The sequence below is a fragment of the Mauremys reevesii genome, linkage group 7 (genome assembly GCF_016161935.1).
Source record: "Mauremys reevesii isolate NIE-2019 linkage group 7, ASM1616193v1, whole genome shotgun sequence".
In the NCBI taxonomy this organism is placed as follows: Eukaryota; Metazoa; Chordata; order Testudines; family Geoemydidae; genus Mauremys; species Mauremys reevesii.
In genome coordinates, this window is record NC_052629.1 from 48516509 (window position 1) to 48542818 (window position 26310).

At 40.1% G+C, this 26310-nt stretch overlaps 1 protein-coding gene across 2 annotated transcripts in view; it reads left to right on the forward strand.

The window, feature by feature from the left end:
* Positions 1–26310, forward strand: part of CCDC6 (coiled-coil domain containing 6) — a 71134-nt gene that overhangs the window by 37034 nt on the left and 7790 nt on the right. For both annotated transcript variants that reach the window (XM_039480797.1, XM_039480798.1), the window contains exons 3-8: positions 3108–3236; positions 11322–11425; positions 13452–13612; positions 19058–19214; positions 21843–21943; positions 25882–26006. In XM_039480797.1, the coding sequence (XP_039336731.1) occupies positions 3108–3236; positions 11322–11425; positions 13452–13612; positions 19058–19214; positions 21843–21943; positions 25882–26006 (777 nt within the window). The remainder of the gene's footprint in view (positions 1–3107; positions 3237–11321; positions 11426–13451; positions 13613–19057; positions 19215–21842; positions 21944–25881; positions 26007–26310) is intronic.

The following is a 26310-nucleotide window of genomic DNA, read 5'->3' on the forward strand; positions in this document are numbered from 1 at the left end:
ATTTACACATATATCAATTTTGTATTTGCTACTGTCTTTTGGGAGCATTTCTGATGCTTTGTGTCACTGCACAGCTTTCTTTTAAGCAGTCTGGCCATATAAATTGTTTGCAGTCTTAAATTTATCCCAAGTCTGCCCATCTTTTTACCTTGCTGCCTTTTTAAAATGCCCATTTCATATGCCACTTAATATTTTCATCTTTGAGACAGTTATGTAGCTGACATTTCCAGTTACCAAGTGCATATTTTTTACCCTTCTCTTCAAATCATAGCTGCCTATGTATTTATAAGCAACCATCACTAATACCTAAGTGCTGCACATATAATTAAAAGCACAGTGTCTGTCTGAAAATACTCCACCCTCCCTTAATGCACTGTTTACTTAAGTGGATGTTTTCTTTGTCACTGAGAGATTTAGCCATGCCAGCCTGCAGCTGTTATTGGGGGAAAGCGAGATTGAAATGTCAGCATTATTAACTATTTCACTGCTGATCAAAGCAAGTAAGAAAGGAGAGGGATGATCTGAGGGTGACATCTCACTTAGTCATGAGAGTTTGGTGTCTGGGAGAGTACCACCACTAGTTTTCTGCCATATTTTGTCTTGTGGAATCAAAAGAACAAAGAGGAGAAGAGCCCCAGGAAGTTGCTTTGGAGCCCACCAAAGGGGTCAGAATCCTGCAGAACCCAGCACGGCAGGTCCTTATCATTTTTTCTCACATGGGCAGTGCTTTCTTCTGTGCTCCTTAGGTACTCAGCTTTCTGATGTGCTTCATACATTTGAGTCAAGTAGAAAAGAAAGCATTGCTGTGGCTGGAACGCTGTTGGCTTTGCCGAAAATCAGATGGAGCCACTGGAGTTCTGATCAGCACAACCTTGTGCTTTGGCTGCAGTGTGCTCGCACTGCTAAGATCAGATTTAATGGGTCCTACAATAGGTACAGCATAAGTGAGTGAGCCTCATCATTTCCTCTGATGCAGATTCCACACCCAAGCGTTAGCAACCATGACGTGATGAGCCAGATTATGCAGCTGTAGCTAAACTTGATTAAATAAATGTTTCTGGTTCATGTCATTTATTAGGTTAGTTTTTGAATAACCTTTATGATTTTATTTGTCTGATTCGCTGCTGATGTTAACAGTCTCTAATCACACACTTGACATTAAGCAGCAGTATAGGGTAGACTCACTTTATATCAACAGAAGGATTTTCTGTTGGTGTAGGAACATCACCTCCTCAAATGAAGTTAGCTATATTCATGGAAGCCCTCTTCCATTGACATAACCCATGGTGCAGATGCAGCCATGTCAGCAGTGCTACATTGGTCAAGGATGTGGGTTTATTTTCTCATCCTGATTAAAGTAATTATGCCAATATAACATTTCATTGTAGACCTGGCCTAAGACTTTTTGGTCATGTACCTCTTCATATAGTTATTAATTCACTAACTAAAAGTTAACCTGATTATCAGCAGCTGGCTTTGGTATTAATTTTCATGAGAGAATGGGTCCATTTAAAAAAAAATAGAGCAAATTTTAAATTGATAAAAGTGAAAAACTTGCATTATCTTGAGCTAGGCACTGCTGTGCAAGGTTTATGTGCATTTCTGTTATTGCTCGGGTCCCTCATGTTAGTCTTAATTCTCTCTTCTGAAAATTCTAGTCATACCATATTTTTGGGAGTGGTGTAGGGTGGGTATTTAAGGTGAGCATGAAGATGTGACCATCAGAGACAGGATTTAAATTCTGGTCTACGAAGGTATAAGACTAAGGAATAGTATACTTTTGATATTGAAATTACAAATTGGGTTTTTTTTCTTAGAAAGTTACCTCTGTTTTAACAATGTTATGCTACATAACAGCATTTCTCAATTTTCATACAACTTGTAATATTTGAATTGCATGCATTTTAAGAGAGATCTGGTGGTGAATGAGGAAGAAAATTGTATTAAATATTTGTGCTGCTTCTTCAAGCCATGTATGTTGGTGCTATGTCAATAGAACTTTTAGTAGTGAAACAAGCAAACTATTGGTAAAGGTTTGAGTACCTCAGGGATCAGCATTGAGCCTTTTCTTGTTTATCCTCATCCGGATACCCTCACAAGGAACATAGTGAAAGAGGCATCTCGGTGCATGCTGTTTGCAGATGATATTGTTCTATGCAGTAGGAGAAAGATGCTCTAGAAAAGGATCTGGAAAAAGGGGAGATGTGTTGGACAGACATGGCCTCAAAATAAGTATAGGAAAAAGAGTAGGTGGTATGTAATTTTAATAATGTGAACAATGAAGACTTATCCTTGAAACTAGATGGGCAGACAGTATCGAAAAGGCAGAGTTTCAAGTATCTGCGTTCCAGAATCTGGGGAAATGTAGGACGAAATTAGAGCTAGGATAATAAATGCGTGGCTCAAATGGAAAGAGAGAAGTCATATGGTATGTGACAAGAAGATACCAGTAAAATTGAGTTTATAAAAGAATAGTCCATCCAGCTTTAGTATATGACGCTTAATGTGGGCAGCAAAGAAACATGACTGAATGATCTGTTCCAGACAAATGTGAATGTTGAGGTGGATGAATGAGATAAGCAAGAAAGACCCCAGAAGGAATGTGTGTTAGACATGTTCAAAGTACCAGTAACATCCATATCCAAAAAAAAATGGAGTGTAGGGCCAAAAGGTTTGGTCATGTCAAGTACTGTCCTGACAACTGTGTGGATAAGAGTCCAAGAGATGAAGATTGAAGGAAAAAGAGGCTGACTCAAGAAGTTGTAGGATGTCCTAAAGAAAGAGATGTGGTGAGATAGAGGACATGGCACTGAACAGAGCACTTTAGATGGAGAGGACTCCAAGAGCTGACTCCATTTGATGGGATTAATGCAAGAGAGAAGATTTTTGTCTGTTAAATATTTGGAAGTTTAACATAATTTAAAATGTTGATCTTAATAAGTGTGCTGTATATTTTCAAATCTTCTAATAGTTGAATACAGCCAGTAGAGAAGACTTTAATATCCAGAAAGAATAAATGTGGTGTTACTTATAGTCCTGTGTAATCTGCTTTGTAGTCTTTTATAATTATTCATTGAAATATTTTCATATGTATCTTGAATTTTTAGCTACAGCATGAAAAGGCTGAACTGGAGCAGCATTTAGAGCAGGAACAGGAGTTTCAAGTGAACAAGCTGATGAAGAAAATTAAAAAACTGGAAAACGATACCATTTCTAAGCAGCTCACTTTGGAGCAGGTAAACATCTATTTCCCATTCTTTGAAATAAAGTGTTTATCCTAGAGAACAGCTTCTGTTCAGATTTGTTTCACTGGGGGGAAAAGTAATTTAAAAATACATAAATGTTTTAGGCTCCAAATTTGACCCATTTCTTAATCTATAATTTAGCTGGATGTCATTGTTCAGTTTTTTACTGTTTTGGGATAGGGTGAAAATGTTATCAAGAATATTCAAAGGAAATAGCTGGTAGGTTTATTTTGTGATGGGTATGCTAAATTATTTAATGTTATGCTTCAGACTGCCTGTTTGTGTAATAGTGCTTCACAGGGCTGTTACAAGGCCTTTTGTACATAGAGAAATACTGGTGTTGCCACCATCATTATAACATATTAGCTCACCTGTACACAAACGGTACACAGGTGTTTACAATGAAGCAAGGAAGAGCACAAAATGATAAAATAACAATTGAGTAAAACATAGCTTAGTCCCACATGATTTGACCTTAAAAACAGATGTATGTTTGTTCAGCAGCCACATTTCAAACACCACATCTCTCGCCTCAGTGTATGTTCTTATACTGGAGAAGTTTGCACATCAGTCTGTCCACTACCTCAGCAGTATTTCCCACACACAATGCAACTGAAAGACCACGTAGAAAAAAAATAATTTGTTTAAAGTTACCCCCCATATTTCCAAATCCATTTACCTCAACATAATGCTCCAGCATCCACTTTATGACCCTGCTTATTTCCCATCCCGTAAGAGTGATACACACCTGAGGGGCCACATTGCAATACTTTGGAAAGGAGGAGTGTCTTCCCTCCAGACCTGGATGGTCCTAGCTCTGTATCCTAGAGGGAAACATTAGAAAAAGTAATTTAGAGAACAGAAAAACAGCAATAACAATTGAAATATAAATGACAATAAAATCATCTCCTCTCTGCCAGCGATCACACCTAAAGGTGCTAATACTGTGTCTAGCACTTAGCCTCTAGGCTCATAAGCAGATTGGTAATGGGGCTGGTACGAGCTGCTGCTCTTCATCACGTATTAGACACCGTCTCTTACAATGCATATGCTATCCCCACCTGACACATGATGGCCCACCCCTGCTCTGTGGATAGGGAAAATGGGGTCTCTGCTTCACGCAGGGAATAGTTCAGTATAGCAGGAGAAACTCCTGGCTTTGTGCAAGGATTCAGGGAAGTAGTCAGACTGAAAAGCTGTACACTCCCAAAGTGGCTTGGAAAGACTCTACATGAGGACTCCTAGCGCAACGGCAGGCATATCATTATCCTCACGCATGATACTAGGTAATGAAACTGGCAACAAAGTGGGAGAAATTGTGCCCAAAATGCAAAACGTAAATTGACTGTAAATAGAGAATTATCACTTTGATTTTTAGTAATCCAATTTATGGGATTTTGTTATATACGATTGAAAAGATTTCAAATGAGTTGGGAGTTCTCTGTAATGTTGGGATGGAGTGATTTTTAAATCATTTGATTTTTTTGTAATTTATTTAAATTGAGGCTCTGTAAAACTAACTGGAAAATGTATGCTGTCATAATTTTAGATGAAAACTTTAATGAATTAAATTATAAACTTTTTTTTTTAAATACTTTTATGGATAGGGTATCTTTTGAATTTTACAACACTGCTAGAGGCAAAAATCAAAATACGGGAAATGGAAGTCCTGATCTTGCAAAAACTTAAGCAGGTGTACTTGATTCACATTTACTGTACTTCAGTGGGACTACTCTGTTTAAAATTAAGCATGGACCATTGCATCATTAGAGAGCTAAAACTGTTCTTGTGGCATAAAGCTGTCACTTCAAAACCAAAAGCTTCACACTGAAAAGTTATTTCTACTTTCAGTATATTAACAAAATTACTGTGAACTTTTTATAAAAGATAGGCCAGATTTTTCCAACCCATATTTAAGCACCTAATTGTGGGATTTTCAAAAGCACCTAGTGACTTATGAGCACACGTCCCATGGAGTTCAAAAGGCAAACCCTGATGAAGCCTAGCCTGGCCAGAGGATTTCAGCTTTCTTGATTTATGGAAATTGAGCATATTGGAAGGAAATGTTGGTTGCAAATACAAGGCCCTAGACTTGGCTTTTTCAGCATAGAAGAGCATTTTAAATGCGAGACTAGTAGAATTCCAGATTTTACATAGATGGGTTTTTTTCTACTAGTAACTGGGAAACTAATGAAAGTATCACACATCCACTTTAGAAACAGAACATTATAAAATAGGATGAAAGTAAAGAATTCTCATGTTATTAAAAAATCAAATTTAAATAAAAATATTTTTTAATTTAAACATTGATTTTAATTATTTTAACCATGATTTTATCCCCTTTAGTTTATTTTGCACTTTGAACATGTCAAATACTATATATATACTAAATATTATTCTGTTTTTCTGCCTGGTGCTTAAATGTGGATTTATTGAAGGATCTGAGAAATAGAAAATTAAGCGGATGCAGTACCTGACAAAATCACGACAATCAAAATCTGGAAACAAACGTTAAACTGAAGTAACTCTCTTAGCCACAAGATGGTGGTGGTGGCCACTTAGAACTAAAGTGCAGAGAAACTGAACTGAAATATTATGCTGTTATACAACCTTTGAAATATCAGTGCAAATAGTGTCTGTAAATTTCTTGTGTGTTGGAGCTGTGTTGGTCCCAGGACGTTGGAGAGACAAGGTGAGTGAGGTAATGTGTAGTATTGGGCTAACGTTTGTTGCTGAGAGAGACAAGCTTTGAAGCTTACACAGAACTCTTCCTCAGGTCCTGAAACAGAACTCCTTGTAAACCTAAAAGCTAGTCTCTCTTGCCAACAGACATTGGTTTAGTAAAAGGCATTACTGCACTCACCCTGTCTCTGTAAATTCATTAGCATTTGTGATGTTACTGTGTATCTTGGGCAGACAGCTTGGTTAAAAGATAAAAGGGCTGTGTTCTTACTGTGCTGTCCTCCAGTTTCCGTGTACTTAGGTACCTGGCATAATGCACTAAATTTATGTCTGTGCAAAGTTTTGAGTCCAAGATAGATGGCCAATCTTGTCTTTGAATTTCCTTGCTCCTATGAGTTTGGTGTGTTAAAGTTTTGTTTATATAATTTTCTCTTTTTAGTATGCTAAAATAAATCCCAAGTTCCTTTAAACCCCCTTTCTTCCCTCTTTTTTTTTTTAAGTTGAGATTAATTGAAACAATACTTAACTCATCTGTTACTATTATGTTAATGCCCTAGAGACCCAAATAGAGATTGTAACCTTATTGTGCTACAACCTGTATATGCATGTGGTAAGAAATAGTAAGAAACAGTCAAAAGGCAAGAAAGGGGAAATATTATACAGGTGGGGATTTTAAGGCAGAGAGAGAGAATGATTTCCCCAGTTACATAGGTGTGACAGACTGAATATTTGAATAAGATTGTCTTGATGTTGATGTTATGCTTGAGGAGGAGGAAGGATAATTTTAAGGAATGGTTTCAACTATTGTGGAGAGACAATATGTGTTAACATCAGAGGCTACATTGCTTGCAGTGTTGGGGTTCTATGGGATCCAACACTGTCATAGATTCTCAGGTAGTATTGGTGACCCACAGTATCTTATATTGCACGTGACTAAGTTCACTCTCTCTAGTGCAGAACTTGCAGTGATCATTCATGCCTTCATTGCTTCCCGATTTGAGTACTATAGTGTGCTCTGTTTGTAGCACAGGTGTCAAAGCCAGTAGGCCAGGGCAACCCACTCCAGGGGTAATCCACTCTCACAGTTGTTTCTGCAGCTCATTTTTGTTTTCCCGTGTGTTTCTGAATTTTACCTGATGTGGTTCTTTGTCTTAGGGCAGATAGCTGGAAACAATAGATCTGAGAGGTTTTAACTCTGGTTCAGACATCACACCCTGAAGTGTAACAGCAAAGTTTGAAATTCTGGCAATTTCATTAGCTGGATATTTTAGCTAAAATGAACTGAATGTGCTTCTCCATTGTTGATGCAGTGATACAGGATGAGGTGGCTGTTATAGTTTGCCATTCAAGTGCTATCGTCTACTGCCATTCAAGTGCTATCGTCTACTGTTGTGATTGCAGTGCTAGTTGTGGCCTCTTACTGTTTCTTCTTTCAGCTGTTTCCCTAATGAGCAAAGCAGAGGGCAGCTAGAAGAGATGCAGTTGGTGAGATAAGTAGGACTTTAGCTAACAGTAGAATCTGGTGCTACAACCACCCCTTTAGCCTGTAGTTCTTGAAAGAAAAGAGAACAGGTTTTGATGCTTAAGAAGGAAGGTTAATCTTTGGGCCCAGCAATATATTAAGGTGTGAAGGGGAAAAGGGATGGATGAAGCCCAGAGGTAGAGTTGGGATGCTGGGGGAACAGTAAATTCAAGTCCTGAGACGAAGGAAAAGCATAGATAAGAAAGAGCAATATGCACAAAATATGGAGTTTTGAGGGGGATATAGGTGGAAAACCAAAGAAAGGAGGGTGAAGAAAAACAAAGTGCATAAATTATTGTGGTCCTAAAAATACCATTTTTCCATTATAGAATGCTGAATATAACTAAGTTTGGTGAGAACCGAAGGACCACACCTGTGTCTATGCAAATTTCCACTGACATCAGTGGGAATGTTCCTATTAATCTGAGGGTGGTGCACGATCTGAACAGTGTAGTCACAGCCCCTTGCCCTTAGTTTAAAATGTAACTGGTCCCTGTCAAACTCATTGTGTAGACACTGACTTTAGTCTGTGCTTGAAATCCATTTGGAAGCTCCTTAGTGCAGAACACAGCTGCCTGCAAAGAGCTACAAAAAGATTTCTCAAAACTAGGTGACTGGGCAACAGAATGGCAGATGAAATTCAGTGTTGATAAATGCAAAGTAATGCATGTTGGAAAACATCCCAATTATACGTATAAAATGATGGGGTCTAAATTGGCTGTTACCACTCCAAAAAAAGATCTTGGAGTCATTGTGGATAGTTCTCTGAAAACATCCACTCAATGTGCAGTGGCAGTCAAAAAGGTGAAGAGAATGTTGGGAATCACTAATAAAGGAATAGATAATAAGGCAGAACATATCATATTGCCTCTATATAAATCCATGGTATGCCCACATCTTGAGTACTGCGTGCAGATGTGGTTGCTCCATCTCAAAAAATATATATTGGAATTGAAAAAGGTTCTGAAAAGGGCAACAAAAATGAGTAGGGGTATGAAACGGCTTCCATCTGAGGAGTTATTAATAAGACTGGGACTTTTCAGCTTGGAAAGGAGACGACTAAGGGAGGATTTGATAGAGGTCTATAAAATCATGACTGGTGTGGAGAAAGTAAATAAGGAAGTGTTGTTTACTCCTCCTCATAACACAAGAACTACGGGTCACCAAAGGAAATTAATAGGCAGCAGGTTGAAAACAAAAGGAAGTCTTTTTTTTACAATATGCATAGTCAACCTGTGGAATTCCTTGCGTGAGGATGTTGTGAAGGCCAAGACTATAAGAGGGTCCAAAAGAGAACTAGATAAGTTCATGGAGAATAGGTCCATCAATGGCTATTAGCCAGGATGGGCAGGGATGGTGTCCCTAGCCTCTGTTTGCCAGAAGCTGGGAATAGGCAACAGGGAATGGACCACTTGATGATTACCTGTTCTGTTCATTCCCTTTGGGGAACCTGACGTTGGCCAGTGTCAGAAGACAGGATACTGGATTAGATAGACCTTTTGGTCTGACCCAATATGGCTGTTCTTATGTACACCCCATTACAGCATTTAAGATCTGTAAGGAGATATTTGCTTTCTGTGCCTATATCTGAACACTTTGTGCTGCTGCAGGTGCAGTAGTGGCAGTGGGACTTCCATGATTGAGGACCCTTGCTTCTGGAGTTCACTCCTTGGGAGTCCATTAGAGCCTGTTTCTTGATCTTCAGGGCATGATGCAAGGCTCATTTATTTTTAGTGTCTGGTGGAATCTGAGTTTGTTGGCAATTGTTGATTGACTGAAGAAAATTTATATTTGTTTTTCTCACGTAAGCTTTTTTGAGTTGTGCTAGATTGTACCTGAAATGTAAAAGTGATTAAAAGAAGAGTTCAGATGTGATTAATGTAATCTGAATTGTATGAATTAAGTGATGCAGAGACCGCTGTACTACAACAGCTGATCTGTAGTCATCTTCTATCATCAGGTGATCATACAATTGGAAGGGACCTCGAAAAGTCATCTGGTCCACTCGCCTGTACTCATGGCAGAACTAAGTATTATCTAGACCAGCCCTGACAGGTGTTTGTCTAACCTGATCTTAAAAATCTCCGATGATGGAGATTCAACAATCTCCCTAGGCAATTTATTCCAGTGCTTAACCACACTGACAGGAGGTTTTTTCCCAATGTCCAATCTAAACTTCCCTCTACGTACCTTCATGGTGTAGTAAAAATGTGTATGGGGGTAGGGAGGAGTGAATTCTCAGAATGTCCTGTATTCTTCCAAGCACTGGTGAGATGAATTGACTAAAGAGCAGCATGCTAAACACTTTATCTTTATATCTCTCCAGCTTCTGCTAGAGTCAGGATCCAGATTCTAATGCCTTGAGTGTTTACTGCAACATACTGCTTCTGGACTTGACTTTTGGTTGTATTAAGTATAAATTTCTTTAACTATTAATCTAGAATCTCAATTCAAAAGCACTTTTTTAAATTAAAAAATAACTGTCTGGATTAAAGATTCTGTCACACAAATGCAAAGGAAAGGCTTATTAGTTCTTCAGTTTTTTACTTTAACTGATGATAGAGAAATTTATTGTAATTTTTAAAAAAGTCATGATTTGAGTGCAATAGTCTTTTTATTTGCAGTAACTAATTTTTTACTTGGTTTTGATGAAAAAACTTGTACATGGACCAAAAACTTGTATTTGGAAGGTAAACTGTTTCATGAATCAATTCAATATCTAATTTTGCTTTGGTATCTGGATTAATTTATTAATAATCACAATTCACTTGTCTTAGAGGAAGGGTGCACGTATGTAAGGGCTAAGCACAGGTCTGAGATTCAAGAGATCTGGATTCAATTTCTGACTCAGCCATAAATAAGCAGAATGGCTGTGAGCAAATCATAATCTCTGTTCCTCAGTTTTCCCATTTGTAAAATGAGAAAATTTAGTTCCCCATCAGGTGTGGTATTAGTATCTGGTTGGTTTGAGATCGACAGATGGAAAGTGGTGTAGAAGGCCAAAGTATTAAACCCTTTTAGCTTAGGTACATTTCATTATTGTTACTTTTCTCTTCAGAGCTACTGCACTTTGATGTCTTCACAGTTACAACTGTACTTGTTGAACTTGCAGTGCATTCTCATCCAGAACTGACTACTGTCCAGCTTCTTTGGGGATATTTTGATGTGCAGGTTTTTTCCTATTTTCTGGTAGCTCATACTTGAATCAATAATGGTTACTAGTCTTTTAATAGCCATTGGAAAACTGGAAACTCTATGAACCCTTGTTTCTGCTGGCTTTAGAATTTGGTTCTATAACAGTTATCTAAAAATAGAGACACCACTTTTCTTCATTGCTTGCTGCATTTACCTGTGATGCACACAACTTGCCTCTCATGTCAAGCAAACATAAACCTCTGTAGTATCAACGTTCGTTGTTTAATTCTCCACTTTAATTTTTTTTAATTACCTATAAGAATAATTGTATATACAGTAGATGCATAAGCTTGTGAATACATTGTCAATTTAAATTACTGTGACACATTCAATGAGTGGTGTCTCTGCTAGGACCTATCCTTTCACTTGCTGGCCGCACTGCAGCTCCGTGACCAAGTATGGAAAAAGACAGAGCAACCCAAACCTGGGAACGAGGTTCTGTGTAGAAGGGGTCTGTGTAGGGAGAAAAGGCAATGTATATCAAAGGCAGTTTACGTACCTGTATTGATGTGATTCCATGATCTCCATTTACTTTGATACTATTCCATTATTTGTTTTAATGAATCTACGGTTTCCCCCCAAAATGTAGCAATAGGCTGAATATTAAACTTTCCAGAATAAAAATCTTAAACAGAAAAGTCAATTCTCATCTTTCACCAAACAATTTTTTTCCTCAGCTAAGACGAGAGAAGATTGACCTTGAAAATACATTGGAACAAGAACAAGAAGCACTAGTGAATCGTCTCTGGAAGAGGATGGATAAACTTGAAGCAGAGAAACGGTTTGTCTTGTCATGTGTTCATTATTATAGATACACCATTTAATACTTCATTCATTGCAAGAGGCTTGTTTGATCTGCCCAAGGCGCAGAAGTTACAACATTTCAATAGTTACTTGTTTTACACTGTATCACATACTTGGCTGCTTAAATTTGCTAAAACAAAGTAGTACAAGAAACAAAGGAACTGGGAAACCAGGGAGAAACTTGCAAACGTACTCTCTTACTATTTGCTGACAGGCTGATTTTAACGCTATTTTAAAAGGTGACCTGCAAAGAAAACAATTGGGCTTGTACCCTTTCTTTCCTGCTTTATCGTGTATAAATAAGTCTTGAAAGTGTGTTTTGTTTTTTTCTTTTCTGCTTGTTTATCCCATAAGAAAGTCAGGTCCTTTGTAGCCTGGAAGACTGGCTTAAGGACTAGTGAAATTGTAACATCACAAGAATGAAGAGAGAACTGAGCAATTTCGGAGAAGATATTTTTCATCATTTTTTTTAAACTTTGTTTTTGTCTTTTAACAGCTTTTTAATTTCAGTGACAAATCTTTAACCAAAGGCTATCTTAAAATAATGTTATACAATCTTTCCCTGCTGTAAGGGTATTACAGCTCACATTAAATATCCTTGAAACCTCCCAGAGGTTCTTCAGCAAAACTAGAGACACTCAGGTTTGACATTCCTGATATTTTCATGATTAAAAAAAAATTCAAAAAATCTTTTAGACCCTCAATACATCACAGAAAATCAAAAAAGGACATAAGTTTATAAGCTCTTTGGGCCAGGGGCTCTTCTGTTATACAGCTGTACAGCATCCATCTGAAAGAGGCCTTTGATTCCTGATTGGGTCTCTGGGAAGTTCTGCAATACAAGTAATAATGAATAAGCCCAGGGTTTAAAAAATACCATTAAAAGTAGTTTACATTTGTCTTTATAGTTCTGTGTTGAATGGTAGCCCACTTAATGGGAAATGAAGTGGTGCTCTAAAAAAACATCTCTCTCATACCAGTGTCAAAAGCTCTATGAAGAATGGGCCCCTACTTAGGGCTTATGCTGTCTTGTACCTGTGTTCATCTTCAGCTGCACAGTTTCCTGTTTGACTTTGCCCAGTGTGTGTCTAAAATAGAACAATTTCATATTTTCATGCTGATAGATTCCTCCCTCCCTTGACTTCAAGAACCTTTATGTAGCACATCATTCAATTATAGAGCTCACTTTATACGAAAAGCAAATTGTGCCTGAAACCCTAATAATTAAGACAGATTCCAGGTATTTAAATTTAGGCTTGCTGTAATTTGAAACCCTAGCTATAGAAATATGATGTGAAATACTTTTCTGTGCAGAGATACTAAATAGAATATCTATTTTGGAAGCTGTGTCTAGTTTGCTTTTATTCAACAACACAGTGAATGCATATATTCATAGATCAGTAGTGCAGGAAAAAAGTGTTAATGTACACTTTATGAATGTTGCTCTGCTCTGATCTCTTTGAGGAACGAGTTCTTTGTCCAATAGCACAAATATAAATGTACCACAAGAGTTGGACTTGAATTTGCTGAGAAGTTACCTAAGAGAATTAGGAGGGGATTAATATAAATCCACAGTAGTTAAATGAATAATGGAACAAGGCTATAAATATAGCTTGTTTATAGCTTGTTTCTGCCCCTGTAAATTCATTTTCCCTTTTAACTCTATTTTGACAGTTATTTAAATGAAATACTTCTTGAAATTTGGGCATATAGTTGAGGCTTTCATGAAGTTATTTCACTGAGGTGTACAAAAACTATTCATTTTCAAAATAGTGTGCATTTATTATTAGAAGCACTTTGCCAGTATCAGCATCTGAACACTTACATTTTGAAAGATCTAACAGGTGGCATTTGACAAAATAAACTTTACCTTCATTAATAAAACTTAAGCATACTATTAAAACATAATTGGAGCAATGTATACCTATTAAAATGTTACTACTTCAAAGTTTGTGCTTCTAACGTTCAGAAATACAATAATATCTAAATTATTTTTAATACAGAATTTTGCAGGAGAAGTTAGACCAACCAGTCTCTGCTCCACCATCACCTCGAGACATATCAATGGAAATAGATTCCCCAGAAAATATGATGCGACATATCAGATTTTTAAAGAATGAAGTAGAGAGGTTAAAGAAACAACTAAGAGCTGCACAGTTGCAACGTAAGTAAACTTCTTTGGCTATAAATGGAGTTTGTAGCTAACAATTTACTAAAGTGCACCTAAAGGAATTCCTACATATTTTTAGTTTAGTTGGTGCTGGAATTTATTAGCTGTTTAAACTGCACCAACCTTGAGAGCAGTGAAGATACTCTTCACTTACTGTTCTCATCCATTTAAAATTTAAAGGTAGATGACAAAACTTAATATTCAGATTGAAGTTTAACTAGGCCATTGTGATTAAATCCTTTACTGTGTGAAAAATGTTGTTTGATTTTTTTTTTTTACCACGAATAGTCAGTCCTGTACTTTGCATTTCATTTGAAAGATAGGAATTCCAGCAACACAGCTGCTCCAACACCATGCTGGGGCATAAGCTCTGAGTGGGAAAGTGTTACCTGTACCTCTGTGTAAGATGTTGACTCTACTAGCTAGAGTAAGACACACAGTCTCTGTTGGTATATAATTTCTTTTGTTAATTGGGTTGACGGTCATCTACCTCCCACCGTGTGCTAGTCTTGGCAGACTAACTGGAATATTGCTACCCAGTTTTTGGAGCAATAACGTTTTGCAGAGATAATGGCCTTCTTTACAGACAGATGGGTGCTCTTGGACAGAGGCTTTGTGTACAGGTTTGGGATATTAGTATTGAATGCCACATAAAGAAGATAAGGAGTGTTAGTCTTGCCAAACTCTCCAATATAGCCTTCGCTTACCAAACTTGACAATGAAAACAAGGCCTTTAATACTGAGTACTTCATGTGCAAATACTTGAGTGATTAATTAAACTTGAAGCACTCTTCATTATTTTGTTGTTTCTTTCCTTATTGTATCTTTGATTTACAGTAAAATTTTCAAAAACACCTACATTCTTCTTAAGTGATTGTTCATGTGCATTCCAATAGGTGTGTGCGTGCCGCATGCATGATCGTCAGAAGGTTTTTCCCTTAGCAGTACCCATCAGGTCAGCTGTGGAGCCCCCTGGAGTGGTGCCTTCATGGCAGTGTATAAAGGTCCCTGCCGATCTACCACTTGCTCAGTTCTTTCTCCCCGCCAGTGATGGTCGTTGGAGCAGCTCAGTCTCTTACATTCACAAATGCCTACCTAGTGGTCCCCCCTTTTTTAGTTGTAAATAGTTTCATAGAGTTGTAGTTACAGTAGTTTGTAGTTTCATAGTAAGCTAAGCTTATTTTGGGGGGGTCCTCCCTGCTAGTTTTCCCCAGACACTGGGGCATGCCTCAGTCGCAGGGGTTTAAGTCATGCAAGAGGTGTGGGAAACCTGTGCCCAGAGGCGATCCGCATGCTACTTGTCTTAAGTGCCTGGGAGAAGGTCATCATACAGACAAGTGGTCAATTTGCAGGAGCTTTAGACCCAGGATTGAGAGGGAGCAGGACTATCCTTTGAAACTCCTCCTAATGGAGTTGGCCCTCTGCCCTCAGCCGGTACTGGAAACGGCACCGGCAGCATCAATGCACAGTGCTCCGGTACGGGATGCCCTGGTACCAAGAAAGAACTACTCCAAGGAACATTGGCACCATTCCCCAGCTCGTAAAGCCAATTCTAGCAGGCGGCACCTCTCACAGTCCCCAGTGCCATGTAAGAAGAAGAGGAAGAAGGTGGCAGACGGGGGTCGTTCACCCGTCAAGAAGCCGTGAGGGGATTCCAGCGGGATGTGTCCCACATCGGGACACCTATAGCCTGGCACCATCGACTCTGGCCCTGACCAAAGGTCCGTCAAATCCGGTGCTGGTGGACTCTCTGATTCAGGAGGAATTGGAGGAAGACCTTGATCTCCCCTCCATGCCAGATACTTTTGAGGCAGCATGGGACCTTATTGCCATGACTGCACAGTCCCCAGCCCCGATCCAGATGTCGGCTTAAGTTCCGGTGGCGGCGTAGCATGTGGCACCGATGGCAGCACCACCCCCCGTTCACTTAGGCAAGCCCATGATGTTACGGCGCTGTTCCCATCGCCCCAGTACCACTCCCCGGCACTGTCGGACTCTGCTTCCCATGGCCGGGCTCAGAGTACTCTTCCAAAGAGGAGGCCGAGTCTTCTGTCTCCTGATGCAGCCAGTACAGTGGCCCTCTTTGGACTTCTTGGGCCTGTCATCAGGCTCAGGGGCAGGGCTGCAGGGCCGCATCAGTGGCATCCTCACCCAGGCTCCCTCCTCAGCGACGTTGATGTCACAGGACTCTGGAGGACCCCCCACGGGACAAGGATCCTGGGACTTCATACCCGGGCGCAGCATCTGAGCCAGCACCACCAGTGCTACTGGAGCCACCTCCAGTCCTGGGGCAGACCGACCCACCTGACCCAGCCTGTAGGGAGCCAGAGGGTCAGGAAGACCCGGTCTCACGGACCTCCTCCTCCTTGCCAGACGAAGCAATGGCAGACACCACCACCACCCTCCTGATGACAGACACCAGGGCACACCAGAATCTTCTTAGGAGGGTGGCCCAAAACCTAAACCTCCAGGTGGAGGAAGTCACAGAGGACTCAGACCCAATGGTGGACATTCTTGCCCTGGAGGGTCCATCTCAGGTGGCCTGGCCCCTGATGAGAACTATCCAGAACACCACTAAGGTACTCTGGCAGACCCTGGCCTCGATACCACTCATCGCTAAAGGGGTGGAGACGAGGTACTTTGTTCTGCAGACGGGGTATGAATACCTATTCACCCACCTCCAGCTGGGGACTCTAGTGGTTGATGCGACAAATCATAAAACGAGGCAGGGACAGCTGGGTCCCACTTGAAAGTCATGGGACACTAAGAAGCTGGACCTTTTCGGCCAGAAGGTCTACTCGACCCGGGAGGGCTCCAGCTTCGAGTTGTCAGCCAGCAAGCGGCACTCAGCCACTGTGCTTTCAGTTACTGGAGCATGTTGGTAAAGTTTCAGGAGTTGCTCCCGGCTGACTTGCGCTTCTAGAGGAGTGCAAGGTGGTGTGAAGAACCTCCCTCTAGCCAGCATTAGTCTCGGCGGCTCGGACTATGGCCACTGCCATTACAATGAGACATAGCATGTGGCTGCAGGTGTCGGGGATACCGGCGGAGGTCCAGAACACCATTCAGGACCTGCCCTTTCACTGTGCGGGCTTGTTTGCCGAAAATATAGCCTCCTGCTTGCACAGTCTTAATAACTCGCGGGCGAATCTGAGGTCTTTGAGGATCCACACTCCTGCACCCCAGAGAGAGCCATTCAAGCCTCAGCCCCTGTCCCACTTCTACTCCGGGCCCCCGAGTTGGGAGTCGTCCAGGAGACGGGGCAGGAATAATAGGAGGCGCCTGTTGCAGTCCTCCTCAGGCTGTGGATGCTGGAGAGGCCGTGGGGGTGTGTGGCCTTGGGGGATGCCGTGGGTGCTGGGGAGGGGGGTGTGGCCTGGGGTGCGCTGCTGCGGTGCTTGGGGACGGCGGGCGTCACGGCCTGGGGAGAGCGGGGGTTGGTGAGGCTCCCTACTGGGCTCCTGGGAAGCCGCAACCCTAGCTCAGGGGCAGGCAAACTTTTTGACCTGAGGACCACATTGGGTTTCCAAAATTGTATGGAGGGCCAGTTAATGGAGGCTGAGCCTCCCCAAACAGCCAGGTGTGGCCCGCCCCCGCCCCCTATCCTCCCCCTGTCCCCCCGCTCCTTTCCCCTGGCAGCGCCCCCCGTTCCCTGCCCCATTCAACCCCCCTGTTCCCTTCTGCCCCAACCTCTATCCACACCCCCACCCCCTGCCCACCCCCCCACCCCCCAACTCCCCTGCCCCTTACCGCGTTGCCTGATGCACCGGTGGCTGGGTGCTGTGCCAGTCACGCCACCACGCATCACAGAGCACTGGGTCAGGCCCCAGCTCTGCAGCTGCACTGCCCCAGGAGTTTGCAGCCCCTCCATCCAGAGCATTGTGCCAATGGTGGAGTGAGCTGAGGCCACGGGGGGAGGGGGAACAGCAGGGGTGGAGCCGGGTGCTAGCCCTCCGGAGCAGGAGCTGGGCAGGAGGTCCCGCGGGCCGTAGTTTGCCCACCTCTGTCCTAGCTCCATTTGCTGCCTCTGCTCCACCCCAAGCCTAGTTCTGCAGCTCCCATTGTTTGTGAACTGCGGCCAATGGGAGCTGTGGGGGCAGTGCCTGTGGGCGAAGGCAGCATGTGGATCTAGGAGCTGAGGGAGGGGAGTTCCTGTCACCCTTCCAGGGAGGACCCCCCCAGGCAATCCCTAGCCCTGAAGGCCCCCACACCCAAACTCCTGCTGCTGGGGTACTCCTGGCCCAGGAGCTGCCCAAGGTGCTCAGGAGCCTTAAACATAAGTAATCATTATGAATGCTGAAAAATCCAGATATTTTAAGATTCAAGATGTGCACCATAAACATGAACACCTCTTAAAATTAGAGGGTAATGAAAAATATGATGTATCATACCCACAAAGTGGAAGGCTTCGTCATATGTTCCTTCTTACTAAAATAGAGCATCCAAAAGTATTTTTATAGTCTATCTTACACTTAGCTTTGATCATTTTTATTCAATCATTTAAGATACTCAGTGATGCTAACACACCTAACTAACATTAGCTGACTTAGTTTAAAAATATAAACTTAAATGCCCACTGACTTAAATGCAGCTATTTGAAGTAAAGACTAACTCACTTGGTGACTTTTAATATTGACAGACATCCTGCCGGTTAATCTCCAGGATAAAATCTCTTTAATTGAAGGCATGCTGGCAAATGTTATAAAACAGCAGTTTAATGAAAGTTGTTCAAATGTTTGTTGTCTCCAGAGTATGGCTGTGTACTGATCTTTCCCTTCCACCTGCTCTATAATTTTAAGGAAAGACCTCCTGGGGAGTAGTAATTTACAGTGGTTTTTAGAGAAGTAAACCCTTTCACTTATTTCTGTCATTATATTTGATCAGTGTAAACTGTTTTTAAAAAAAAATGTATTCAAATTTTGAATATCATTTAAAACTAAACATTAAAATGAATATAGTAAATCTTAAAAATTGATTAAATATTTGAAAAGAAAATAAGCCTTACTCTAAAATTTTAGATCCTTCCATTTGTAGAATGTAAGTCCATATGAAATATGAAATTTCAATTTTACAGTAGGGCAAATCTCTGTTTCTTCCTACAGGTCTGATTTTATTAATTATTTCTTTAAGCTTGCAATATTTTTCAAATCTCTTCAGTTCAGAGGAGAAAAAAGGGGGCGGGGGGGGGAAGGGGAAGGACCAAGCAAGCTTAATTTCATAGTTCACCAAGTAGTGATCAGTTAGTAACTATTTTTGATCACTACCATCTTTAAAACAGGCTTTGAAGTAGTGATTTAGAGATGAAAGACTATTGAATTAACAATTCCCTGAGCCATCCTCTCTTTCAGCATTTGAAATGTTTGGGTAAAGAAAGTAAAATTGAAAATACTTGCATATACATTAAACTGAGTTGATTAAGAGCTATCAAATTTGGAATTTCAGATTCAGAGAAGATGGCGCAATATTTAGAGGAGGAACGTCATATGAGAGAAGAGAATTTAAGGCTCCAAAGAAAACTGCAGAGGGAGATGGAGCGAAGGGAAGCTCTATGCAGACAACTGTCAGAAAGCGAATCCAGCTTAGAAATGGATGACGAAAGGTTTGTGTTCTCAAATGTTAAGATCTGTGTCCTCTACTAAATAAATACTAAAATAACACCACCCAACCTCTTACATTGATATTTCTACATATCAACTCTGAAAGTGAGCTCATATACAATAATGCAAAGAATTTCAAAAGAATATATTCTAAGCATATCTTTTGTAGGAGTGTGATTTAATTCTTGCAGTGCTGGTTTACGTTTACCGTGAGCAGAGAATAGTTATACTTGAAGATTGGGGAGGGCTTTTACAACCAGCATATGCATATAGATTTAAATAATATAAATATGTAAACTTGAGAGACAGACTAATTACATGGTAACTTTGTTCTGGACATAAATTCACAAAAGCAAGGTCTTGCCTGAGTTGAACAGCCTACAGCACCCTTAACCTATGCAAATTGTAAGATGTATAATGTTGCAAGTTCTAGTGTTCTGCCAATCCCCAAAGGACCATATATGCAACATTAGGTACCAAAAGAGGGATTAGCCACCCTGAAAACTCTTAATTGAGATGTTCTTGCTGTACGTGGTGTGGTATCAGAATTATAAGATCCTGGGGTTTTTTACTATTTAAAAGAAAAAGTTACATCACTTGCATGGACATTACAGATGGCTGGGTTTTGTGTCTTAAATAGAAATAGTTGATATCTTACTACAATCTTGCATAATAATGTCATGGCAGAACTTTAAAGCTTGCCCTAAAACGTCTTTCCTTCAAAGGCTAATACTTCGGTTTCTTACTGGGCTCAACCATATGCCACTACAGGAACTCCTCACTTAACGTTGTAGTTATGTTCCTGAAAAATGCGACTTTAAGCGAAACGATGTTAAGCGAATACAGTTTCCCCATAAGAATTAATGTAAATGAGGGGGTTAGGTTCCAGGGAAATTTTTTTCACCAGACAAAAGACTATATATACACACACACGCAGTATAAGTTTTAAACAAACAATTTAATACTGGTACACAGTAATGATGATTGTGAAGCTTGGTTGAGGTGGAGGAGTCAGAGGGTGAGATATTTCCCAGGGAATGACTTACTGCTAAATGAATTAGCAATTGACTGGGCCCTCAAGGGTTAACTCTCACAACACTCTACAAGGCAGCGGGAAAGGAGGGAGGGCAGACAGACAGAGACATCCTGTGTGTGAGCGGAAAAAATGCGCATTTCCCCTTTAAGTAGCTGCTAATTAAATCAGCTTGCTGAGAGGGCAGCTACTGCCTAGAAGCTCCCTCCCTCCATGTGTGTCCCCCAGCTCTATGGAAGATGGGGTAAGCGGGGTGCAGGAGCAAGAGGGAGGGGGAGATGCCTTGAAATTAGCCCCCTTCTTCCCTCCTCCCCCCGTATAGCAAGCAGGAGTCCCTGGGAGCAGCACATGGCATGGGGGGGGGAACAGGGGACAGCTGCTGCACAGGGAATTTAGGGAAGTGGGGAGCTGATGGGGCTGCTGGTCCACCCTGGTTCCAAGCAACCACCAGCTAGCTGCAATGGGCTGCTCTTCCTGCAAGCAGTAGACAAAACAGGCAGCTGCCAAATGACCGTTAGAAGGGAGCATTTCACAACTTTAAACGAGCATGTTACCTATTTGATCAGCAACTTAACATCGAAACAGTGTTAACTGGGACAACTCTAAGTGAGGAGTTCCTGTATTGGTATAGTTTTATTGCATTATTTCACATTATACTAGCTGTATGAGGGCACTTGAAATAGTCATTATAAATTGGAATTCTACTAAGCCTCAAAAGAAGTTCTTCTTAGGGAGTTTGTATATTCTGGTATTAAAAATAACTAACCTGAATGACTTTCACATAACTTAGAATAAAACAAAACATTAGATATTTTGTTTCAAAGACTAGGTTAGAAGATTAAAGGCAATATTTGCATTTTTTTTTTCAGACGGATTCAGCAAGCAACATCTAGCAGTAGCACGAAGTGTATCACCATTGTGATTCAATGAGCTTTTTCTAAAAGATAACCTAAATTAAACACATGCTCTAGTAATGTGTGTAATTTTTTGCATTTACTTTTCCATTATCCCTGTTTTATGGGTTAATATCTCAGTTTAAATAGAAATGTGGCATGCGGTTTCATCTTAGATGTGATTTTTATATGGAAAAGATTAAATACTATTTTATATGGAAAAGATTAAATACTGTAGCACTTCTAGTTGGTCAAAATCCAAATTTATATTAATAGTTCTTTGTCCAATGTTTGGCCAAAAAGCATGTAATATTTCAAAATTAAACTTTTGCTTAATTAAGTGCTCACTAATTTTAGCACTAATAGTATCAAAAATCTGAAAAGGATACATGCAAAAATATTGATTAAATTTACATTCTCCTGTAAAACACTTTTTGCACCATTGATGATACTGCATAGACAAGACAAGGTTGCTGACTAGGATGCCATTTTCTGTTGCAAATTAAGCCAATATTTGAACTCAGCTCTTCAGAAGTGAAAAGTGAATGTTAACCCAGGCAGTACCAAACTATTCAAAAGTGCTTGGTTCAATGCTAACCTGATCTGTATATTTTAGAATGTGAGATTAATGCTGCAGAAAATCATTTAAAACATATCAGGATTTGAAAAAATTAATCTAATTGTTCTTTACCTTCTTCTGTTAGATATTTTAATGAGATGTCTGCACAAGGATTAAGACCTCGCACTGTGTCCAGTCCAATCCCGTATACACCTTCACCAAGTTCTAGCAGACCTATATCACCTGGTAAATATATAACCATATATAAACCAGTTTCTGGTAAACTTTTGTATGCATCACATAAAAATGTGCTTTTATTAGTTATTATATTTGCTTAAATAGCCTATTAAAGCTTACCTGGAAAAAAAGTAAATCAAATGAAAGAGTAATTTTGCCTTAAAACTTTTCAAGTACTTGAATATTTTTATGTATTTTGATTAGAGAAAATTTTGATCTAATGCAGCATGTTTTTAAGAATGTTCAGACTACACCATAATTGTCCATTAAAGGTCAATTATTAAGTGGTTAGCATCTGAAGTTGTATTTTTCTAACAGTGTGAGTACACAAATTCTCTTATGCAATGTGATTTTGGGCTTGTTTTCTGATTCTTAATGGTCCAGATTTCTTGCATCTCAGTGGTTTCAAACACATTACCAGGAAAATTGCAGGTGTTTCACTTCTTGGTGTATAATGTGATATATATTATGATTTTGAAAATCAATTACAGAATCATAATTATGCTGGAACAACCAGCTTCGCACGCTCATACAAGCGCACACATTCATGATAATCTAATGTCTTTCATTGTGGAATGTAGTTGCGATCTTCTGTAGTGGCTGAGTTTTGGGGGTGGGAGCAGAGGATTTTCTTATGTGTATCACTCGGCATCAAACACGTTTCTTGCACATGACATGGTCATGTGTTGCTCCTACCCAAGGACTGTTGATGGGTGAGGACTCTGGTGCTACTGCCAACAGGGAATGCTAGTGGCCAGGCTACTCATACCAAAAATTCCCTTATTCTGACCTGTCCCTTTTGGTACTGTTCTGAAGACCTGTCATAGCCTGGCAGCAAAACCCCCTTGCTCCCATAGCTTAACCTCACTGCTCTACCATAGTCATATTGGCTATAGCAGCACTTGCTGCACCTGACGGACTTGTCATAGACTCTCTCACCAGCAGTAGGTCTCTGACTATTCTCTCACCTAAGCTGGGTTCTTAAAGTGATGGTGCAGATTTGCTTTCCTGGTGCATCATTCACATCAGAACTGTAACACTACTGATAACTCTATTAACTGTCCCACCAGGAAGTGTCCCAGCAGCAGGGAATGTTGCAAAACAATGGTAAAGTTAACTATAAAACAAAACTAAAATCCTTTAACTGGTGTTTAGTTCCAGTGGAGCTACCTGGTTTAGTCAAGTATGTTTTATGTACAATTACTCCAGACTATCATTTTGATAATTCACTTGTCCTAGTGTCCTTCCCATCTTGTAAATTAAACTAATATTCCAAAATACTCTAATATTCTGAAGCTTCAAATCTGAAAAATGTTTGCAACATATTTTTTTTAAAGGACTAACGAGGTGGGAAATCTGACATAATCAACTCAGGGTATGTGAAATGCATTAAAATATAATGGGAGATGAAGCAAACAATTGAGAGAACGTCATGTCACAGGCACTGTAATAAGATACAAAACCAAGTGTATCCAACTCCAAATATATCTGGGCATATAAAACATCTGTATGTCTTGGAATGTTTCCTTTAGAAACCGATGTAATTGAATTTGCGGAAAAGTAGTTTGAAACTATTTAATGCCATAAATTCATGGATTAGCACCTTAGTCCCTTACACTTAATGAGTGAGTATGCTGGGTAATAAGGCCAGAATGGTGTACAGAAGTTTGAAAATCCCCAACTCCAGCTGAGAGAGAATTTCTCTGGTGCAGGACCTGAGGCAGTAGCCACAGACTGACTTCTGAGGATCTCTTTGCAAGCTGAGGTGTGTCAGGGCTGCGGGACACAGCGCTGCAATTTAAATTTGGTCCCCAAAGCAGTCCAAAATCAAGAGGACACACAGGTGATTTAAAGCCAACTCTGCCCCTCATCCTTCTGACTTCACCTCTTGGACATACAGCCTGAAATGTCACCCGGGGAGACTGGTTTTAGAGTGGAGCTGAACTGTGCTAGTACTCAACAAGAATAATTTAAAAAAAAAAAAAAAAGTTAGGTGCAAATGATTTATTCTGTCAAATCAGTAAATGGAGTATTAAGCAGGAATAGTAATTCCACTGAAGTTATTGGTGTTGCCACTGATGTGCGACTGGTGAGAGATCATAATCACTCTTAGTTAAGACAGCCACGGTAATTATAGTGCTAGTTTCCCTGTGCAGCTGTACTGGTTACCTGAAGTTTGCTTGATTTTTTTTTTTTTTTCCTTCAAATTTTCGTATCAAACACTAGTACAAAGGTAAACCATCAGCTAAGGACAAACCCAGATGCTGGTCTGCAGTACTCAGTATTGCTGGATTCTGTTGATAGAGGCAAAGATGTGTGGAGCTTGTTAAATTCAGACAGACTTAATTGTTTCAGTTTGAGAGAATTCTTTATGCTGTTACACAAATGTAATGGACAGTCGGAAATTTTTGTCAGATGGCCATTGAAAATAAAAATGTGGTTAGCTTCTAATACCAAACAGAGGAGAGCAGTTGTTGCATATCCAACAGATATATCAGTCTGGAAGCAATAGGGCGAGTTAAAGATTTCAGGAGATCTCTGTTTTGAGGAGTGCGGTTTTCATAAGGTTTAAGGTCTGAACTTCAGAAGCACTGAGCAACTGCAGTTCCTATTAATTCAATTAGTATAGTGCAAAGCACTTTTGAAAATCAGACACTTAATATTTAGCTAGTAGTAAAATTTCTTTAAAGCCATTTTCTTGGGGTTTATTTAAACTCGGAAAACAAGACCTTTGGGAAATGTGTTAAACAACGTATTTTAACCGACACCTAGTGTATGCATGGCAAGTCATGTTTAAAAGTACATTAGCAGACAGTCAACCATAAGATAATCACTTTAACATGACTTACCTGATCTGTACTAGGTGAAAAGTCATGTTTTAAATCATGTTACTGAATATGGTAACTTCTCACTTAACGTTGTTGTTATGTTCCTGAAAAATGCGACTTTATGTGAAATGATGTTAAGCAAATCCAGTTTCCCCATAAGAATTAATGTAAATGGGGTGGTTAGGTTCCGGGGAATTTTTTTTCACCAGACAAAAGGCATTATATACATATACAGTACAAGTTTTAAACAGTTTTAAACAGTTTAATATTGTATACAGAAACGAATGATTGTGAGGCTTGGTCGAGGTGGTGGAGTAAGAGGGTGGAATATTTCCCAGGGAATGCCTTGCTGCTAAATGATGGACTAGCACTCGGCTGAGCCCTCAAGGGTTAATACGCAGATGTTAATGTAGCCTCACACTCTACAAGGCAGCATGGACTGAGGCAGGAGGGAGGAAACACAATAGATGCAGGGCAGTAGCTGCAAACACTTCCCTGCAAAAACTGAACATGATGATGAGCCAACACTATCCAGCTGGAGCACACCACTCCCTCCTCCTGACCACACATGCATGGCTGCACAGGTGTATGCATGAGAGAGAGAGACACACACACGTGCATTGCCCCTTTATGTACGCTGACTCCACTTCAAGTACATTGACCTTTTAAGCAGATCTGCCAATTCTGACAGGAAGCAACACCCCCGGCTCTAATCCTCACAAGGAGGGGCTGCTCTTCCAGAGAATCCTGCAAACAGTGGACAAAGCAGGCAGCTGCTAAACGACGTTATAAGGGAGCATTGTGCAACTTTAAACGAGCTTGTTCCCTAATAGATCAGCAACTTAACAACGAAACAGTGTTAACCGAGGAGTTACTGGATGTTTTCAAACACAGCATATTTTCCTAATCTAGACAAACCCTTAGGGAAAATATTAAAAGTAATGACATCCTTTTTCAAAGCAGTGGATATTTTTTCTGGGTTCCTGACTTAACTATACAATTATCAGTTTCTTAACCCAGTCTTTGTTTTAAAATAAACTTTGTACTTACTATTATTTGCAGGACTCAATATTATTTGCAGTAGGAATGTTAACGTCCCTTTGGCTTTAATAATTGTAGGTCTATCATATGCAAGTCACACAGTTGGTTTTACACCACCAACTTCACTGACTAGAGCCGGAATGTCTTACTACAACTCCCCAGGCCTTCATGTGCAACATATGGGACCGTCCCATGGAATTTCAGTGAGTATTAAAAACTAGTACATTTTCTTTTGAATTAAAATGGTAGTTATTTGTCTTTAACCCATTTTTTAAAATGCAAGTGTTTGATTTTGTTTCCTTGCTCTAAGATGTCTTTTGCCTTCTTCAGTCCTGATTACCTCTCTACCTTGAGAAATTGATTCTTAGTGGAAAATCTTTTCTTTCTGAAAGAGAGTGGAACATATTGTCCCCTTAAAGACAATAATAGGTATTGCCCTCTGGATCTGCAGGCAAGGTGTGAGACGTGATGTTCTAACCTACCCCGTGTCACAGAAAGTAAATACAT